Source organism: Lonchura striata, chromosome 4 (genome assembly GCF_046129695.1).
Source record: "Lonchura striata isolate bLonStr1 chromosome 4, bLonStr1.mat, whole genome shotgun sequence".
NCBI lineage: Eukaryota > Metazoa > Chordata > Aves > Passeriformes > Estrildidae > Lonchura > Lonchura striata.
In genome coordinates this window covers 45,928,706-45,950,716 of record NC_134606.1, presented here as the reverse complement: position 1 = coordinate 45,950,716, position 22,011 = coordinate 45,928,706, and the positions used below count along the sequence as shown (strand labels likewise).

The 22,011-nt window shown below is 44.6% G+C and overlaps 1 protein-coding gene across 1 annotated transcript in view; it reads right to left on the bottom strand.

Annotated features, from left to right (window-relative positions):
• ELOVL6 (ELOVL fatty acid elongase 6) overlaps nt 1-11,236 on the bottom strand; it is a 73,292-nt gene extending 62,056 nt beyond the window's left edge. The window contains exon 1 of the mRNA XM_021525469.3: nt 10,942-11,236. Within this exon, the coding sequence (XP_021381144.1) occupies nt 10,942-11,030 (89 nt within the window). The 5' untranslated portion in view covers nt 11,031-11,236. The remainder of the gene's footprint in view (nt 1-10,941) is intronic.
• Between the last annotated feature and the right edge of the window lie 10,775 nt (nt 11,237-22,011).

Below are 22,011 nucleotides of genomic sequence, written 5' to 3'. Positions count from 1 at the left end.
CTTACACACCTAGCATGCCTACCCTGGAGCCACCAGAATTCATATGGCAAAATGCTCCACGGCACCTCAAGAGCTGAAGTCACAAGGACTACTGAGCCATGAACATTTGGAAAACCTGAGGTCAGAATCTGCATTCCCAGCATTAATGCTGATACATGAGAGATGCAAACAGATCCTGTTTTGTTACCCTTGTCCCATTTTTCTCTCCATCAATGGCATGCCACTACAGGAAGCAGAGAAAGGAGCTTTGCTTGCTCACCCCACAATAAAAAGCTGTGGTAGCTCTTCCAGTTATGATTTCTCTAATCTCTGGATTGCCCATTTTATCAGCCTGGTGTATTTTTTTCTAAATGTAGGCACAACTTCTTTTCTCTCAATTTTCTACTAACATCTTTTCTAATTATTCCATTTACAGTAATGACCATTTCAAAATATGTAAATTGTCATAATTGTTTTACATACCAGATGCTACATTACATTTAGCCAACACACAAGTTTAGGAACTAAATCTTTTACACTGAAGCCAACTGCCATTTTACCATGGACTCACTTTAGGATTTTTCCACTTAGTGACTGGGAAGTGGCTTTTAAAAGAGAGAGCCCTTTTATATCAGTATACGATGGGGCTGTGGAAAGGTACAAGCAAACACTCCTCCTTGGTTACTATTGCCTTATTTCAGAAACCAAGTGATTTTATCAGAAGATGGCAGTGAGACTACCCTGATGCAGTGCTTTTTCTTTGTTCTTTGTTCAGCCAGAGACAGCTCACGGCCAGGCCTGTGCTGCCCAGCTCCACCAGCCCAACACCAAAATATGTGCCAGCTGTTTCCCACCGTGCAGGGTGCTCCACAGAAACATCCAGGGCTTCCCCAGCCACCTGTGCTGCTGCCTTAACTGCTCCTAAAGGAGAAAAAAAATAGACAGAAAATGAAAGAGGACTGGGAAAAGAGTGGGAGAAAGTAAAAACCAAATAGGTACCTGAAAAAAAAAAAAGCATTATGGGGAGAAGAAGGAAGAAGGATCAGGAGAAATAATTATGGTCTAGTTTGCTCCCTGAGTCTCTACATTTGGTAAGAGGGAGCGGTTTTACAATAAAACTTAGTTCTCTCAGCTGCCCACTTCCTGATGACTCAGATATCTTACACAGCAGGCACCTGTGGTCAGACAAATGCCATCAACACCTAATACATGACTGAGTGAACAGTAATATAAACTGTCTGTAATCATCAAATACCAGCATCTCGGACATTGAAAAACACTTCCTGAGGGAACATCGCGAGCAGATCAAAGGATGTTGCATGTGGAAGGATCTGGGAAGTGCAACCACCGTACCTACCATCTTTATGCAGGGGCATCATTACACAAGGACAACCTCTCACACAATTCAAGGGACTAGTTTTCAGAAACTTTCTTTCAGCAAAACGTTTTCCTTTATATCCTAACAAGTATGAGCATCCTGGGTACAACAGCCTTCGAGACAGTCAGGCTCCAAGTGTTGCAACAGGAATAGCTGGTGTTGATCCTAGCTTTCAAACAAAATTTTGAAATTTGTCCATGATCTAAGCACTGATATAGGAGAGGAGCTCTTGGAAAATGCTGGAAAACTTATGTGAATTTCTTAAAAATGAAAAATATGCATTTCAGTCCTGATTTCAGAAGTTAGAGAACAAGGACACAGAGGATTCCTTTCAGTGCTATAGCATTACTTTTCTTCATGGTCTTTGGCTGTTTGGAGCTGTTCTCTCTCCAATGGAACAGAAGCAAAACTCCCCACTGGGTCACAGAGATGGTAGCAATGCAGCTGCAGAGATCTGGCTGTCATAGTCCAAGCAATAATTTACCTAACTTTTAAAAAATAGTGAGTTTTTTCTGCTTGGGGTATTAGCCTTAAACTAAACGCAAAGTTAGGAGCAAGACAAGAGTTTTTGATTGAATCCATGGGCAGTGCCTTGCCCAGAAGGAATCTTGCCTGGTATGAGATTCCCATGCAAGATTAAAAAAAAAAAAAAAGTATTTAACTCCACAGTATTTACAGAGTTCTGAAACAACAAATACAACAAATAATGGCGTAACAAAATAATCTGATCATCTGTGTACACTGCCATTTCAAGAGGTAATGTCACTTCCAGACAGTTGTCGTGTGACCAAAAATAGTATTTTCTTTATCAGGCACGTGATCAAAATAGGATATTTAAGCACAAGGAGCAGTCAGATCAGATCAAAGGTTGAATTAGGCAGTTTCTTGTTTCAGACAATGCCAACAGCAATATTTTATGAAAAACTATAATGGGGAAATGCCCTCACAAAAGAATGTAAAGACAACATTATGCATCCTGAAATAATTCTACCTGCTAAACAACCTGTTTCATCATGAGTCCGAGATGAATGCTGCACACTCTCATTGGGAGTTCCACTTGGCACATCCTCACAGCCTCTGCTTTTACCTAGGAAAGGCAGTGAAATCATCCATGGGTTTGGCTGGGTTTGAGCTGGATGCTCGTGAGCATGGAATACACACACACACGGAACAGGATGGATCCTTGTCCACAGCCAGGACTGGGGATGAGGTACAACAGGGTTCAGGACAGCCCCAGAGCTACCATGCCAGCAGAACAAAAGTCTTTGTGAAAGTCGAGTTAGACAAGGGCATCTAGACATCCATGTGGTGGACAAAATAGCTTGGAGTTTTCTGCTTGGCTGTCAAGCCAAGGTGAGTGAGGAAACAAGAAGGAATTGAAATGCAAGGTGTCTATAATTTCCTGCTAATAACTAACATTTCTTTTGCTTGTGACCTGCAAAGACATGAAAAGGAGTCGGACAGTCAGCTCCTCCCCTGGGAGAACAAAAAGGAAGAAAAGCCATGGCTTTCAGCTGTCTGGAGATGATGTATGCTGGCAACAACAAAATTCCCAATTATGTTTACAGAGGACCTGCATTCAGAAGAATCACATCAGGGGACCTAGAGGGTAAACTCCCAATTAAAGCTAAAAGGAAAATCACATAAGGAAAATGACAGACTTTCTAAACATTTGTTAATAATCTGAATAGCACAGTGCAACAACTTTGGCATCCCACTTGTGTTTATACTTAGGGAATTTTACTGCTATCTTAAGTAGCTCTTAATGGCTCAAAATAATTTTTTTTAAAAAGGAAAAACTCTTTTTTCAGAAAAAAACAACTGAAACTCAGGAAATTTTATTAGTCAATAGATAAGACTCCTCTTTTTTCAAAAATTAACTTGGCCCATTGTTGCTTCCCCTTAAAACATTAATTGGCACTCCCTGGAATTGCTCTTTCCAGGTGTATTTATACTACTTATGGCTCAAGACATAGAGAGCAGACATTTGGCCTTAATAACACTCTTTACTGACCTTAAATCTTATGTCCAGGGTTAACTGAGGCCATCAGATATCAAAATCAACACATTCAATCTGATGAGCTCACAACCTGGATGACATCCAATTCATTTTTTACTCAGTTTGCAGACTTCACATACTGAAACTAATTACCAACAAATTTTAAAAATTATATTTAAAAGTTATCATCAGATGTTGATGTCTGAAGTTTTATTGGACTATTTGAAGGACAATTCCTTTCATAAATTTGCAATTAAAAATGGTCTGATTTTTTGCAATTTAATCCCATGCCTCTATTATTACAGCAGCTCTTCTCAGTCCTCAGTTACAACAATCAAGGAGACAAACTTTGCCCCCTATCCTAGGCAAGAATAAAGTATTCTTTGCTGCTAGTACAAGTGTAAAGGTGCATAGCAATAGTGTAGGACTATTATGTTTTTTGTACTGCTTTATTGTAGTAGTATTACAGCAACATTATATCAATAGCAGTATTGCAGAACTATTATAGCAATAGTGTAAGACCATTATGTTTTCTGTACTGCTTTATTGTAGTAACACCTGTATATACACACTTACTACAATAAAGCAGTACAGAAAACACCATAATGGTATTACACTGTATATACAATAAAGTAGGACAGAAAACATAATGGTCTTACACTGTATATACAGGTCTTAATACCTTAGGATCACCTTTGCGACACAGCAGAAAACCAGCTTTGAATATGCCTACAAAGGAATTGTTCCCTATTTTACAGCAGAGGAACTAAGGCACAAAGAGAAATTTTCAGACATGACACAGGTCCTTGATTTCCATTAAAATGATGGGCACCTGACTGATGTCCAACTTCTAAAAGTGGCTATGGTTGCCTTCAGTTTGAGGTCAGGCTCCCTACATCCTCAGAGATACCATTCCCCTGCATGCCATGCACCCCATAAACCACTGAAAGTGCTCTGCAAGGTCCCAACTCCCCTGGCACAAGGTAAACCAGTGACTTGCATCTCTCCCTCTTCCTCCTCACTTTGAATACTAACTCTTCTCACAGGAGGTCAAAGACTGCTCAGCAGATGCAAGCTCTGCCCATCATTTCATGGCATGTCTGCTCTGTGGGACCTGGGTCCCTTCTCTAGGCAAACTGAGGTCATGTTGGTTTTTGAGTTCTTCCACCTTGCTCCTAGTATGTAAACAAAATTCACAGCAAAAAAAAAAAATTGTGTCCTCACAAAAGTCAATAAGTCTTGCAACTGAGGGTTTGCAACAGAGCACATAGTACAAGGCACACCGTGAAGGGCAGTATCAGGTACTATTGCCACTTTGGCTCTGAAAGCAATCATAATATTTGCAAACCTTGCACACAAACTGATACAATTTTCTCCTTCTATCACCCTGGGTGCAGCCACAGCCTCGCTGTTTCCTGCTCTGTTGACAGCTTGCGAAATGTTAACCGGGCTTACCCTGCAGAGCTCCCCACCGGGCTGCACCAGCCTCCCCCAGGGAATCCAGGAAGCCCCAGGAGATGTGATGCTGAGATGCACACAAGAACAGCACAGCTTATAGTAGCAGCAGTCTGGGACACTCTGGTCAATGATGGGGCAGCACAGCTGAAGACAAAACCCTACCAACTTCAACCCAGGGCAATGCTCAAGTGGGCTGACAAAACTGTTGGCAAGAAAATATTTACTGGGTAGCACTACACAGGTAATGTGGTTACACAAACACCTCACATGTATAGGTATAGCCTAAGCCAGTGAAAAATTTGTTTTTCAGACTAATTTACAGTTAAAAATAGTGTTTTAATATCTGCTCTTTTCCATTAAAAGAAAAGGCCCTTAAATTCTTAACAAAATTTTCCAAAAAGTGTTTTGGAACGTCCGTGTTCCCAAATGTCATATTCACTTCTGAAGCTGATTCACAAGCTCCTAAATTACTCCTTGCTCCACTCCTGTAAGTTTATTATACCCAGAAATAAGTGGTGTTTCACAAAGTAGAAGAGAAGTTGTCACTCTCAAGAGGTTTAAAATCACAGAAGCAATATGATGACTGATACATTCATACTCTAAACAAAAGGCCAATGCCTATGTTTCAGTGGTAGGCTGAATCAAGAAGACACTGATGTTTTTATCTTCAGGATGACATTTTGTTATCTACCATATTTTAAAAATGTTTCTTCCCCAAACCCACACAGACAGAAAACACCTGAACTCTGAAAGGACATGTACTGTTATTCCTTACAGACTCCATCCTTTTATTTTCAAAGAGTTAAAACCCTGTCATACTCCAAAACATCAGTCTTTGGCTCAGAAAGGCCTGCAGGATGAAAGAAAGGCAAAGAAGTGGGGTCCTCTAATCTCTGCCATGCACTGGTGGCCCTGTCAGCTTTATAGCCAGTTTGCACAAGAGAACAGGAAAAATCTCATCTGGAGAATGACATGTGGAGGAGGTTGGCTAAATTTTTGGGCCAGCTGAATTCTTCTCAAGTGAAAGTCTCTCTGTTGAAAAGAACCAATTCACATCTTCCCTTTGAGTCCTTGCTGCAGCACAGAGGAAAGTACAGGGTGACTGCAGCATCCCTCTCTACATCCTTCACTTGGCATCTAGCAAGAGCTTGGGGGGGTGGAGGTGGGGGGAAGTAATTTACATCAGTTTTTGGCTGCTACGCACATATGCCTGGAGAGATACACTCACAGCCTCTCATTCTTGATTTCTGCATGAGGTAAGAGTAGCTTAAGTGGATGAGGAGAGCTTGTTCTGCATTTAGGAAACAAACCTGTCTAGGATGATGGTGCTTGTGTGAATTATTAAAAGGCAAGTGCATTTACAAATCCAAATTAGCTGACCCTCTGCCCTTCCACATTTATCTCTTGTTTTGACTTGAAAAAAAAAATCACACCAAAGGACAAATTTCTCCCAGCACTGGCTCCATTTTCTGCCTCTGTCACATAAAAGTTTTGGTAACAAAAGGTAAAAAATAACTTCCTGCACAGATGTTTTCTTTCAAATACGTAAACAGTTATCCTCATCTAAGGTCCACTAAGTTGATTTCAGAATTGAGTTGTCAGATCCCCTTAAAACCAAAAAATTCCCAGCAGTCCTTATGCAGTCCTTCTCTCTTTACTGAATCATTACTTCAGGTAACGATAACAAAACCAGCCAGTTTCTGCAGCAGAACCCAACAGATTATTTAGGGGATAACCAGTTTCACTTTCATCCTGCTCGTCCTCCTCCCAGTACTACCTGCGAGCATGCCAAGGGTTAAACCTCAGCTTTTTAGGAAGCAAAACAGCAGAGGAACGAGAGTGAGAGGAATGAGGAGAGCCTGCCCAGGGCAGCAGGGGCAGGAGGACATCAGGCTGGGGCAGGGATGTCCGGAGCGCTGCAGCAGCCATCGGAGCAGCAGAGGAAAAGTTTCTGTGATTTTAGGCAAGCCCTGGTGTGACGTCAGCTCTCCCAGATAATCTCAGCGCAGTCAGCACAGGCCTCCTGCCTCCCCATTGGCGAGCCCCTCGTCAGCAGACATCTGAAGATAATTATTATTGGCCAGACAATTATAACAGGAACGACTGTCACTTCGTGCTGATGCCTGAACCTGGTGCTCTGCAGCACGATGGAGAAGGTCTCCGGTGGTCATTACTCCATCCAGGCATTTCTGTCACTTTGACTTTCCTGAGCACCAGCCAGCTTTTTGCTGCCTCACTGGCTGCAGCTGGGAATCGGGATCTCAGTACTACAACACTTTTTGCTGCCTGTCTGACAGAACATTTGTGAATTTTCTCCACAAATATTGATATACATACCCATAAGAAATAAAGGATTAGAGTTGCATTAATTCTCATGTAGGAGTTTAAAGAAAAAAAAAATCCTTTGCAGACAATTTACTTCATATCACTCCCCACTTTGAAGAAATTTGGGAGGGGGTATTGAGAGAGTTTGATTTGAGAAATAATTTTAAGCAATTATTTTAATAAACATTTGACTTAATCCTGAGCGTACTGAAATCACACCTCTCATGCTCTGAGCACGACATCATAGTATCTTAAAGTGATACTGTATTTTATATGCAAAGCTACTTGATGGCACTATACTTAAACATGTATCAACAACAGCTTTCCCACAACATAAAGTGTAAGGAGTTTCAGGAGAGTAAATGAACCTGCTGCTCTCTAAACTCCTGAAATCCTGACATTGTTATTTTAGGGAATGCCACTAATTGACAGCTCTTATCATCAGAGACGAGCAGGCTGCAAGTCCATCTTTGCAGTCTCCAACCTCACTCTGCCACTCCTGCCTCCCTGCATGAGAACCAGGCAGTCTGGGGCTATACCATAAAGGTGCGCATAAATATAAAGCCAGGCATGTGGGCAGGCCTGAAACCCATCCGTTCATAAGTATCAGGCAACAGATTATTCATTTCTCCTCAAAAACAGCACCCTCCTTACAGCACTGCTAATCCAAGCCCAAGCTTTAAAGAGGTCTCAGTGCCATGCATGTTTCAGGATGGGGTCCTCCATACAGCAAAGTAGGAACATCTGAAATCAAGCAAGGAAGAACTCATTCACTGCCATTAGACCAATATGGCCTCAGATGGGATTTTCAGGGGCAAATGGCAGTACGGAAACAAGGCCTGGGATGGGAAAGAAAAGACTGTGTGCCAGCTACTGGTGAGGACAGAGGACATGCCCAGGGAGTGATGAAGCTTGGAGCAGGTGCAAAGGACCAAGGCAAAGAGGGGCAACCCTCGGCTGAACAGAACCAGACCTTGCACCATGATCCTTCCTGACCAACCATACCAGTACCTAGGGGTGTATGCCACTACCCCTAGGCTTTGTGTTCAAGTTTTTCCAGCTTCAGGCTTACACAGCTTTAATTAAAAGGGCATGATGGTGCTTTAACCAGTTCAGAACTTACAGGATATGTAAAAGGATTCACATCCATCCTCAAACTAGGCTACATCTTCATGTACAACCTAGTCAGACAGTTCAAAATCCAAAAGTCAGAGTCAACTCCTTAGAGCAAATTCATGCACCCTAACACCCTACAGCCTTTTTTTGTGTGTGTGCATGTTGTAAGGTAACAAGACATAGTTCTGAGATGAGGTAAAATAGCAAATGCCACACCTATAGAATTTGTTTACCTTCACGTTAGACATTGTAATAGTATTGCACCCTAATTTAAGTAACAATTACAGTATAAAATCCTGGCACAATCTCTCCTTAAGCAAGTCCCCCTAGTCTTTCTTCCTGCTCAAAGAGTTAAGGATCATGTTTATCCCTACATACTACTACTTGACAACTTCATCTTGGATGGCTCTTATATTCAGGATGTGTACATTAAGGCTCCACCTACAAAGTGCAGGAGCCATGTACTCTGCCACTGATGTCTGCACACACAAACCTATTGAGTCATCCTGATAGAAGTCAAAAAAGCTGCTATATTCTACCAGTTCAGCTCCCTGCAAAACCCAAACACTTGAACAGGACCTGTTTCATTAAGCAAGAGCGTTTCTTCAAGATAAAAATGCACAATTTAACCTGTAACTTGGAAGACTCTCCAGCAGCATTTTTAGGAAAAGCCTGCCACAACAGAGACCTCAGAGGCCACAGCTCTATTTAATTTCCAAAAATATTCCCAGGGCACAGGAAGATCATTCTCCTTCACTTTCACTAGAATCAAAGACATTAATTCATCGTTTCCTCAGAGAAGGTGAAACTACACTGAAAAGCATGTGGACATGTATAATTGTGCTTCTTTAGCTGTACAGCAGCAGTGTAACACCGATGGTCTCCTCCTCTGAACCTGGCAAGTGGGAGCCCAGCGTTACAGAATCCCAGCTGACGACCTCTGCAGCACATGAAACTGCTAGAGAGATTTCCATAACACTGTTTAGTATTTTTGTAATACCTGACATCTTCAAAGCACTCAGTAAACATTACTTCAGTTATTACAGCACCTCTTAAGAACATTTCAGCATTACTTTGCCCCACTCCCCTGGTCTTTCTTTGCTGGGGAAACTGAGGCCTTAGGAGAGGTTATGTAATGTTCCCAAGGTCACATCATGAAGCACAGGAGAGTCAAGGAGAAGATGCAGGAGTGCTAGTTGCTAGGAATGTCCTTTAAAATAAACTGTATCTCTCACGGGTTATTAGATTATTACATATACTCATGTATCACCCCCTCCATCCTCTTTCACCAGCACGTCCTATTCTGATGCCAATTTTCTTCTGGAACATGGAGAGAATGGGAAGCATCCAATACTCCCAGCCCAAGAATATCTATGTGGTCCCCTTTCTCCTTACACATGAGTGACACCAACCACCCTTCAGGAGGTGATGAGCTCACCTGCAGAACAGTGCACATACGTGCACTTAAATGGTCATTTTAATTATACTGCCCTTAAAACTCCCCAGACAAATCACTAAAGGATTCTAGCAAATCCCTGTCTGAGATCCACCTAGGATCCTGGACTATTCTGCCCTACAAATGTAGACACCAAAGTCTAGGCCCAGAGGCAGTCCTACACTATCACTGTCCCACGAGGGTGGCATGGAGGTGGTCTTCACTCAGGAGCTCAAAAGGGCAGACAGTCCTGCCATGGGAGGGCATGGAAAGCTTGGGGCTAGCTGGAGAGAGACCACAGGAACAGCAGAAAGGACAAGACTGGGCACTAGGAGAGGGTGGTCAGGGACGGTGCACCAGCCAGGCACAGATGACTAGGGGCAGACTGTGAACACAAGGCCCGTGCAGGTGGACAAAGCCAGGACAAGGACTGGGACAAGGTGGGCAAATGTCATCGAGAGAGAGATCCCAACCCCGAGGACAGCTCAGAGGGCCCCGCGGAGGGGGGAAGGGCAGCTGGGGCGCTCTCTCTCCATCCTCGTCTCCCTGCTACCGGCCGAGGCCCAGGGATGCCCCCGGGGCAGTGCCTGGCAGAGAGCAGCTCCCGGCACAGCCACTGCCCTTCGGCGGGCCAGGCTGAGAGCGTGTGTGCCTTTGCGGGGCCGTCAGGCTCCGGCTCGCCGCGACCCGGGGAGCCCCGACGGGTCCGTGCGCAGCCCCGGTCCCGCCGCGGCTCGGCTCGCCCCGGCTCCCCGGCCGCACGCACACGCCGGGAAAGTTAATAACCGCATGGCTGCAAATGAAGTTTAATACGAGCTGGGGGAGGGGAGGGGGAAGGCAAATGGGCTCCGCGGGGAGCGCGGGCAAACGCGCAACTTGTTTGAACGCGGCTGCAGCGCGGGGAGCGGTAGGGTCGGGCCAGGATGGAGGCAAGGAAGGCCGAGGGCAGAGCCGGGGCACGTGTGCGGCTCTGCGCCGCCGGACCAGCCGGGCCAGCCGGGGCGCGGCGGGGCTCGGGCCCCGCGGAGCACCGCACCGCGCCCGCGGCGGGATGCTCCGGCCTTGTGTAACCCCGGGCTGGACCCCGCCCGGGCGCGCAGGTAGCCTCGGCGGCAGCGCCCGTGTGCCCGTGCACCGCGGCGCAGAGCCGAGCCGAGCCGCACCGCGCCGGCCGGGCGCAACCCGCGCACCCGGATGGGCTCAGCACCTCCCCGATCCGGGCGGGCGGCGGGGCCCGGGGGCGGCACTCACCAGTTTTCCTGCATCCACTGGATGGCCGCATGCTCGTTGAACTGCTTCTCGAATTCGTATTCCTGCAAAGTCAACACTGACATGTTCATTGGCCCGGTGGCTGCGGAGCCGCTCCCCGCGCCGAGATGCTGCCTGCCGCCGCCTCGGGAGCCGGGCCCCTGCGCGCCCGCCGCCGGAGAGCCCCCGCCTCTGGCCTGGCCCGCCCCGCCTCAGCGGTACCCCGGGTTTAACATAGCTCCGCTCCCCTCCGCGCCTCTCCTCCCGGGCCCGCCGGTCTCCTCCTCTTCTGCGGCCGCCGCGCAGCGCCCGGGGGCGGCGCGGTCTTAGTGCCCGCCCGCCGCCGCCGCCGCCCGGGACACCCGCCCCCCGCCCCCCGCCTCCCCTCGCACGGCCCCGCCGCTCCTCGGCGCACCGCGCCGGGGCTGCGCTCCTGGCGGGGAGGATCCCCCACACACACACCACAGGCTGTAAAAAATAGCTACAAAAATAGGCAGCCCCCACCCCTGTGCTGAATCCATGCCGCAGCGCCCTGCGTGCCCTTGCCGGCCAGCCGGGAACTAAAAAGCACACAAGCTCGGATTTAGCCAGAAGGGCAGAAGCATACCCTCCCCTAGAAGAAGCCTACACACCCCGACATGTCCTTTTTTACATTTAGAGCCCAGCGCACCTGCTGCGAGTGCCTCCATCCCGCGGCAGTGCCCTCCTGCCCAGCCGGCTCCAGCTTGTTGCGGGGACAGGGGCTGCAGCTGGGTGTCCCCATGCAGGGGGCACCGTCCTGCAGCCGGGCTGCCCCGAGCTCCCTGATGTGCACAGACACGCTTTTGGATGTTACACTATGCTTGGGGCTGGTGGAGCATGGGGCAGAGACCCTAAGTCTAACCATCACCTGCTGAGCTGCTCGCAGTTGGGTCACACGGTGTTTATATAGCCTTAAATTTCCTTCCCGTCTCATCTGCCACTTGCTGATGTTTCCAGCTGAGCTTTTCCGACTCCAGCAGCATTCTGGATGTGCACTGCAGTACGAGCCGAGCTAAAAGAGTGGTTCCAGCCCCCACTGGACTTGCAGTCTTAAGGCAGGAGGAAAACAGGGTCAAAGAAGCCAGCATAAGCAAGCAGGTCCAGCAAGGTCAGGACACTCTTGACTTCCCCGGACTTCAGTTCTCATTGACATGGAAGTCTTTAGTATCATTAAACCCAAGCACTGAGAAAATGAAAAAAGAGACCCCTCGTGTATTGAGATATCAACAGCTATCCAGTCTGATTATCCTGCTTGCAATGGATTACCATGCACTTCATGCCATGTTTTTCAGCGCATTAACCCAAAGGTCTGAAGACCTGCTCCCTTACACTGGCAGCTCCCTGAAGTTGGTGACAGAGCTGGTGGAGTGCACGGGATGAAGCTGAAGGTCATGAAATGTTATCACAAGGGCTCCTTTAGGGTTAGGATGGCCATGGGGCTTCAGATGAGGTTGGCTATTGTCCCCACAGGGTTTCTGTCTACCTGGGAGCTCAGTTGCCAACCGGACTTGCAAAGCATCCATGTGGCATTCAGCCTTCACTTCAGAGGGCAAGACATCAGGTAGAGTAGGGTTAAGTCACTGCAACACTTAAAAATTTACTGTAACAGTTTCAGGAAGTACATTAACAGCCTGGAAATAGTAAACCCTACTGAGATTCACGTGAGTCCCAAAAAACTCACTGGGGACTTTTCCAAGTTTTCTATAGCTCTCAGGACTTCTGCATAGGTTAAATAATTTGCAGTGAATCTTACTTCCTTTTCTGTCCTGCTCTACCTGAAAATTTCCCCCAGAACAAGTTAATCCTCAAGTTTAGAGTCACTTGCAAAATCTGTGTGAACAATGGAAGAAGAGCATAAAAACCTTCTTAGCCTTGAGGAGTTTGTAAGACCTGCTTCTAGTTGATTATACTGATCACAGTCAAGAACAGTAAACAAAAACATACAGATCATATAGTCTATTTTAAAGGAAAATAACTTTTATGCAACCATTTTTGAAGTATTTTAATTAGCTCTCACACGAAAGCACAAACTTGAAGTGAAAGTAGGAAATGTCTCTCAGGAGAAAGGATGTGGGGAGAATGATGTGGTCTCAAGAGAGGAGTCTCTTGACAACGTTAGTCCCTCTGTGCTTGTTTATGTGCATACCTTTATTTTGTTGTGGTTTTTTATGAGATGCCCATCTCATTCAGTAAGTGGATAGTTATTGAGCATTACTTTTTATTCCCTTTACTTAGCATGTCTTCTAAGGCTGTGTAGAAGGCGTAGCAGGTAAATGATACATTTTCTACCAGATATATGTTTATGCCATTTCTGTTTACTCAAGACCTTTTGGTTGAATAATGCAAGCAGTTTCATTCAGGATTTACAGATAACTCTCTAATCAGGTTGGGCACCTTACGATTATAATTTCTGCTACTAAGCAAATACTTTTCCTTCCGTGTCATAGAGTTAATTTATTGCAAAAGCCATTAGGCTTCTATTGCTGTAAGAAGTAATTTTGAATAGTTTATCTTGCTGATGTATAGCTAGGTCTCAACTAAACTCTTAGCAGCTGCTAGAAAATGAGATGCTATACTGCTGACAAGTCAACATAAGGTATAGTAAGTGGCAATGAGAGTTGACATTGTGATTTAAATGTGACATTGATTACTAAAACACATGAAGACTTGAAGGAGGTCTGTGTGCTCAAGAGCTTATTTCCAGCTGTATCAATTAATGCATCAAAGGATTTAATCTCTCTGTCTGTGATTTGTCATGCTGGAAAAGAAAGTAACATGCAATAATCGAAGCTATGGAAAACTGGGTTCTTCTATATACTCCATGATATAGAAACAACTTGGTGATGCTCTTGGATAAGGTAATGGGAGTTAGCATCAAGAATGAATGGTCCTAACAAAGAGAAAGATTTCATCAAGTGCCAGGCAATGAACCAAAACTGGACAAAAGGCATGTATGTCCAGCCCAAGTCTGCCTGGCAACTCAGGTCTGCAAATTGCTTGTGCCAGTACATTTCTCCTGATCTCAACCATGGGCATCTGGGAAGGTGCTTGAATGGATTCCATACAAAGTCTAAGCAACCCTGTGAATCAACTGCTGTACACAGGAAGAGTTAGCACATAATAAATTAATAGTAAACATTAACCTGAATTACAGTGCTACAAAGAAATTTAAATTAAAATGTGAAGGTTATTGTGTCATCTTTAAGGTCTGTAAAATAGCCTATGTCTCAATATACTCCTTTCTGTCATGCTACAGAATCCATGAACTTCTGCTTGATCACATGCTTAGACGTCACCTGTGTGCTCTGAAACCACGTAGATCTGAGCTCTTCTGAAATATTTTTAGTGCAGCTCATGTGGGCAGGAGCAAGCTGCAGAGTGCATGCTGGGCCTGGACAGCAGCTCCAGGGTGCAGGCCTCGTGGGTAGTTCGGATGGAAATCTGCCCCTCCTCATTGTCAGGACTATGGTTTAGACTGGCTCAATAAAAGCTTACTGTTGAAAGGGAGGTAGTTTTATCTTTGTCTTCACATGGTTCACCTCCTCAGCCCCTCTCAGTATTTCCTTCACAGCCGTAAGAACCAGAAGCATTCTTCACTTTGAGCTGAAGCTCTAGCCTGTGGTTTGTGGCAAGAAGTGGAAAATATCTGTGGGTTTAGATCACATGACATCTTGTGTATAAAACACAATCCAACAGCAAGATCTCCCTCCTTACAGCCATTTCCATACAAATCACCGAATCTGTATTCGCTATCTTTGCACACACTAGTAGCAGTTCTCAGCATATCCCAGATGGTATTCATTCATAGGCAAAAGACACAAGTCTTTTTCTGTATTATCTGCCAGTACATTTGCAGACCTGTGGAGTGCTTCATCCATACAAGCTGGGAAAGCACAACACCAACAGTGTCCTTTCTTCCCTTCAACCTTGGGCAGGATGATATAAGTACATGGGAGATAAAATAAATTGATTTCATTGTTCAGAACTCAACAAAAAGAATCTATTTTATAAGGCAAGGAGGCAAGATGCAGAAGCAAAAGGAGAAAAAGTTCAAATATGGGCACATAATTTTGGAGCTGGATGCCTATGCTGAACTACCTGTTTTCATGCTGAGGCCATGATAAAGGTCTATGGCAGAGACTGGAATAGGAACTTACTTAGAGTATTTGATATTAAGCCAATTCTTGACATTCCTATGTATTACTTTTTAATTGAACTAAATTTAAAGTGGAAAATATGGTTGAAGTAACAGGGTCTGTGAAATCGCATTTTACAGACTATTTTAATTTTACATTACAAACATCACAGTACATTACAGTGCAAAAGAGACAGAAACAAAAAAAATGGCTTCAGATGCCTGGTGCTGTTATTACTGGTGTCTGGGTAGGTACACTGTATTTTGGGTAAAGAGTGAAAAGATGTAAACATAGCAACAAGTGTGTGTACTTCAACCTTTACTTTCTGTTTTATAGTTTGCATTTCTTGAAAGCCTGTTTTTGCATATTTCATGATCTTGAAAAGTGAGCAAAAAGCTGACAGGTGCTTTGATAACATGGCCACAGAGCAAAATACTGGGCACCCTGAAAATCTTGTGTTTGGGTTTTTTCCTTCATGATTTCACCCTCTAGCAGTGAGATTGCCTGACATCTGTGATTGGGAAAGTGTCATCAAACAGGCCTGGACTTTTCACCTGCTTCTGTTCTGTTCAGGTTTAACTGCTTCCAGAGCCAACACAACTGATACTGCTATCACTCCTGAACAAATCAGTTCACTCCCTTCCGTAAAAAGCCCTGATAATGCAACAGGGACATTGCCAAATGGCTTACAGGCTCTATCCCAACTGTTTCAGCTTGCAGTACAAACAGATTGCAATTCTGCTGCAGAGTTTTGTGCTGTATCTTGCAGTGGCTCTGGAAAGACCTGCTGGTCTCAGCAGGGATTAGAGGTGGTAGTACACTTGCTGGGATTTGGAAATGGTGCCCACTTGCTGCCTATTTGAAGATGAAAATTATCACTTGGGCTCCTTCACAGCAAGAACAGGATTAATTCCTATTAATTATTGCTTAACTGTTAAGGTCATGATTACTTACTGCTGTTATTAGATCAAATGTGAATGTGCTACACAAGTCCCATGTAGAGATTACCAAAATGAAGGACAGAACTTAGTCATAGGTATGCTGCATAATCTTCCTGCTGCTGATGAGATCATACAGGTATGCACAAAGGCTCACTATTAGAAAGATGAAAAAGAAGGTCTTGTTCTTCCATGTAGTAATGAGACATTTAACTATACAAATATTTGGATTCACTTTTAGGGAATTATCAAAAAAGTAACGGTGCCTCAAATAATCCTTAGGCTGAATCTTCAAGACTGAAAATGGGAAATGATTGCTGAGTTTTTCTCTTGCTCTTTCACTTCATCAGTCAGACTAAACCCTGCAGTCAATGAGAAAGGGGTTGCAAAAGATAAAGAAATCTTTATAGTCACCTCCTCTAAAACCATTAGTTCTCAATAGCAAAGTCACTTGCTCTGTACCATCTGGAATCTGTGCAAAAATAGTATAGAAAAGAACTATACTTTGCATATTAGAGATGCATGCACTTTAAATACAAGAACGAAATGCTTTATAGAAACAGTTGCACAGATAAGCTGTTTTTAAAGGGATTCTTTTAATTTTTAAGCACATCTTTGAACATCTTCTGCACATGTTTTTTTTTTGATCCATAAGTGCTTTTTGTTGTCTTAAAAAAAGTGGTCTATGATAGCATTAGATTGGTTACATGAAGAAAGAAGAAAAAATTATGATGCTAATAAAACTACAACTATTTTTGTAGGAAGTCAGAGGGGTCAGGGGTAAGTTTTTGTACCCAGCTGTATGTTAAATCTCCTGTCATTATTTCAGAGGGAAGACAGAGGAAGTCTGTGGGTAGGCTCTGCCCCTGCTACTCAAACCTTGGAGTATCCTATATCCCAGCAGCTTCATCAGTATAGGTGGAGCTATGTTACATTATAGCTGAGGACCCTTAACATAAGTTGCTTCAGTCTCAACTAATTTTCAGAGAGATAGGTGTCTGGTGCTGCTATTTGTTATATCCTCCAGTATTCTTCTTGGGCTCCAGCAGCTGTTCCCTTAAATCTCATGTCCTCTGTACCAGCCCCAGAAATGTGCTGGATAGCCTACCTACCCATGGACGCAATCACCTGCAGCTGGGCACATAACCATGCCTGTGTGCCTCAAGCTGTTTGCATTCCAACAGAAGAGCCACAGGAATTACAGTTGTTTGGAGGATGAATGCTATTTGGTGAGTGTTCCAAAATAACATGTCATCTTGCTCTCTGCACTCCAACTGATTGCCACACTGGCAGGAAGGCCTGGGTGGAAGGGCTGAACCAGCCTGGTTGCCACAGAAGGGGAGTTTCTGCTCCTTGCTCTCCTGTTGGTCGTGCATTCCCCCTGCTTCTGCAACCCTGGCCTTCCCTTGGCCCCTCCATCAGCTGATGCTGCTCACTACAGTGGGTGGGTAATTCATCTAAAAAAAGAAAGGTAAATAGCTTGTGCAATGAATTGTGTTGGCTCCCTGAAAGGTCAGGTTTGGCCCACAGAAAGGGTGAGTAGTGTGCTTGGTGGTACAGCTGGAATTGGGATGCTCCCTTGCACTCTTCTGAAGGGGCCAATTGAGCCAACAAGTTGTAGTGGCCAACTCTTGAAACATCTCCAGGGGCTGTGGGATGGGCAGGGAAGAAAGACCACCTGCTAAGCATGGAAAGGGTGCTAAAGTGTGAAGTGTCAGCTGTCTCTGGGTTTTGTACATTACTGAGCAGACAGGTTCCAGCTCTCTGCTTATTTTAAACTTGTTTTACTGCTTCAGTGGTCATCTATCTACCAATCTGTAAACTGGGAAATGCGTATTGCTACAGCCAGGTGCTGTCCAAGGATAAGCCCACAGCATTGCGAGAAATGGGGTTTTTTCCCCCAGCATTTTCAAAAGTACAGATATTGGGAAAGATCCTTCCAGGGATAAGAATTGCCTTTGCATAGGAACATACAGAAATACGCCACTGTCTTTGATCCCAAGATCCTTTTTCCTGCCATTTCTCTCTCCCTTGTCCAGGACTGTCCAAGGAAGAGAGATAGATTTTCCAGAATGCTTATATGACTATTGGATGAAGGTTTGAATATGGATACACCAGATATGAGAACTCATCAGCATGAGGAACTGAGCAGAGGAAGATTCTTTGCATTTCTGTATGGGGCTCTTCACTAGCTTCCTTAGGATGGACAGCAAATCAACGTAATTCCTATCTGAACCCCTCATCTGCTCAAATGAACACCCAGAAGACAGGAAATTTCATCACTTGCTTCTTATAACTTCTGTCATAGCATGATCTCTGAAGGTCAAAGAGCTGATTTTTATTACAGGAATCAACAGAATGTTTGTTGGGCTTCAGTCAGGCTGCAGAAGCAGGCATGTGCAAACAAAATTTATGGTTACAATCCAAACCTGTGCACTTTATGGGTTTTATTCACTAAGCCTAAATGGGTCAATGGCAGAGTTTCCAAGATGCTTCTGACAAGTCACTTCTGTGCTTCATTTTCTCTCTAAAGAGCAAAACTCCCATCACAGCTGATACAGAAGGCTAAGTTAATTACTGAGTTTTGAATGCAGGCAGAGCCTTAGAAGGAAAGTGCTATTTTATGTACAAAGCATAAATGTTACATTGCATATCTGTTACATACGTTGTCCACATAATTAAAATGTACCCTATTCATACTGTTCATAGTGTAAATGCTTGGCTGTGATTTGTGGTCATCAGTGAAGAAAGACCTAGATGCCATAGTGCTGTAGCTAGGTGTTAATTGCTGCCATGTTGTATAATATGACAATTGCACTTGCCACGATGCTCTGCTGAGACAAACAGAAGACTCAAGGGTGCTTTTAATCATGCCACAGAGGGAGAGCCCTGACTGGGGAGAGCACAAAGCTAAAGTGAGCACTGGGAGGCATCATAGGAGGAAGTGGTCCCTGAGCTCTCCTTCACGCAAGGAAGGCACATCTCCTGATTTGTAATTCCCTGAAGCACCTTTATCACTTTCTCCTCACATGTTGGCTGTAAAGGATGAATGCCCTCCCTTTGCTTTAGTCCCTTTGAAATGCTGAACAGGCTAATAGAGAGGAAAGGAAGAAGAGCTGTCCCAGCTTGGAGAGGAAGGGTCTCAATTCCCCACTTTACCTCAGGCCCATGGCTCCCTGTTGAACTAGGCAGAAAAGCTAGTTACAGGTTAGAGCTGGTGGGTTTTCTGTTTCTTGCAAGGCAAGTACATTTCTAACCAGGTAACTGTCAAATACTCCTGAATCTAGAACCTGAGTTTAGTGGGAAGAAATGGTAAACCCCAGCTGCCAGCAGTTTAGGAAGCCTACTGGATGAACAAAAAAAAAAAAAAAAAAAAAAAAAAAAAAAACAAAAAAACAAAAAAAAAAAAAACAAAAAAAAAAAAAAAAACAAAAAAAAAAAACAAAAAAAAAAAAAAAAACAAAAACAAAAAAAAACAACAACAACAACAAAAAAACAAAGCAAAACAAAAAAAAAACCAACCAAAAAAAAAAAAAAAAACCCAACCAAAAAAAAACAAAAAAAAAACCCAAACAAAAACAAAACAAAACCAAAACAAAACAAACAAAAAAAAAACAACAAAAAAAAGCAACATTCTAGCTGTGCTACCTTCCTTTAACCTGTCCAGACCAAGTGCTCATATGCTCTGGCGTTAAAAGCAGATGCTGTACCTCTCTTGGAAGTGGCAGGAACCAGGGTGTTTTTAAAAGAAGGCCCCAGCTCCTCTTAGGGTGCATCTGGAGTCAGCAGGAGACAGTTCTGCTGAGCATTGAGACTTCACCAGCCATATGAAGTTCAACAAGGGAAAGTGCCAGATTTGGCACCTGGGATGGACACACAGACTGGGGAATGAGAGGCTGGGGAGCAGCACTGCAGAAAGGGAGCTGGGGATCCTGCGCCATGGCATTGAATGTGAGTCATTGTGCCCTGGCAGCCAGGAGGGCCAACCCTGCCCTGGGGACATCAGGCACAGCTGGGCAAGGGAGGGATTGTCCTGCTCTACTCTGCACTGGGGCGGCCTCACCTCGAGTGCTGGGGGCAGTTCTGGGTGCCTCAATATAAGAAAGACACTGAGCTGTCAGAGAGTGTCCAGAGGATGGCAATGGAAATGGTGAAGGACCTTCAGGAGAAGCCTTAGAAGGAACAGACTTGGTCTGTTCAGCCTGGAGAAAAGGACAGTGAGGGGAGACCTCATTGCAGTCTCTGGCTTCCTCATGAGGGGAAGAGCAGGGGCAGGCACTGATCTCTTCTCTGTGGCGACCAATGACAGGACCTGAGGGAATGGCCTGAAGTTGTGTCAGGAGAGGTTTATGTTGGATGCTAGGAAAATGTTCTTCACTCAGAATGTGGTTGGGCACTGGCAGAGACTGCCCAGGGAAGTGGCCACAGCACCAAGCCTGACAGAGTTCAAGAAGTGTATGGACAATGCTCCTAGGCCCATGGTGTGATTCTTGGGGATGGTCCTGTGCAGAGCTGGGAGCTGCTTTCAATGATCTTTGTGGGTATCTTCCAACTCAGCAGATTCTGTGATTCTGTGATCTCTGCTCCCAGGAATATCTTGCTGCTGGTGCTGCCTCTGCTGCTGGCCCAGCTCCCTGCTTCTACAGGGTGGCTGTGCCCTCTGCTGGAGCTTGCATTCTGGACACTACTGGGTAATGACCAGACCCAAAACCAGGCTTGGCCAAAACGGTCAATCAGGGCTAAAATCCAAGTAAGCCCTCCCAGCAGTATGTGCCCCTGAGGGCTTTTCCAGGCTGCTGTTTCAAGAGATGGGACCAGTAACAGTTCTCCCCCGCTGGTTTTAAGGTCCTGTTTGTTGCAATGGTGTCACTGTTGGGCTTGGGATAGACACTGAATAAACCCTAGAGCCGGGCACCTGAGCTCTGTGTTCTTCTCCCAGGTAAATTTTAGTTGCAGAGCACAAGAGCTCTCACTATTGGTCCCTGTCTGCTCCAGTGGAAGTTCAATTAATTCCTGCAGTCTATACAACAATTTCCAGCCTGTTAACAGGCTTCCTCCCCCAGTTCCAACTCCATTTCTCTTCACTGAATAGAGGGATGGCAAGCACCAGCCCTAGGACTGAGAAACCCTGATAAGTGGGTCCAGTTGCTGAAGTAGCTTTTAGTGTTGCTTCCTCCTCTATTTCGCAGGAAGAATCAAGACTCTTGCACCAAGAGCTAATTTGGAGGTGGCTTTGTAAGTTGTAGTCTGTGAGAGGCTTTTGTCACAGCTTCACTGGATGTTTGAGCTGTGCTGAGCCTGTTACTCAGCACCATCTTTTGTACTGTCCTGTGTATTGTTAGGTACTTGCAGGCTATTTCCTGCTGTTTCCATGCAGGGAAATACAACTCAATTGTATTGAAATAAATGAAGCAGATACAGAAAATAAGATGCTGTACTTATGTGACTTATTCTTTATAAACCTCAGGGGAATTAACCTGGTGAAATGTATTCTACCAAAGGATGTCACTCTGGAAAATATTGGATAGGAAGAGGGGCACAAGATGGATGAAAGTACTTCAGGAAACTCATTTGCTATTAAGAGACAGATTTGAAGGACCAGAATTACTGGGGCAGATTTTTAATGAGGGTCAACCACTTTAGCTGTGTGGAAGTCAGTGGAGGTAGGGCTGTTGACATCAGCTGGTTCAAGTCTACTATGTATTCCATCACAGCTTTTTCCTCTGATGACTGCAATGTAGAAAAGGACTCTATATTGCCTCCATATCCAGTGCAAACATCCTAAATCACATTTTCATTAAAGAGATCAAAATGAATAATAAAATGTGTAACTGATTTATTCTTTCTGAGATGCCTTCAATGACACTTTCATTGATCTGAATTTTGGGGATAGTTTCTGTCCTCACATTCAAGAAGTGTAGGTTCACCTTGAATTTACCTTAGAATAATAAGGCATTTTTGAAGGACTCCTTGGTAGG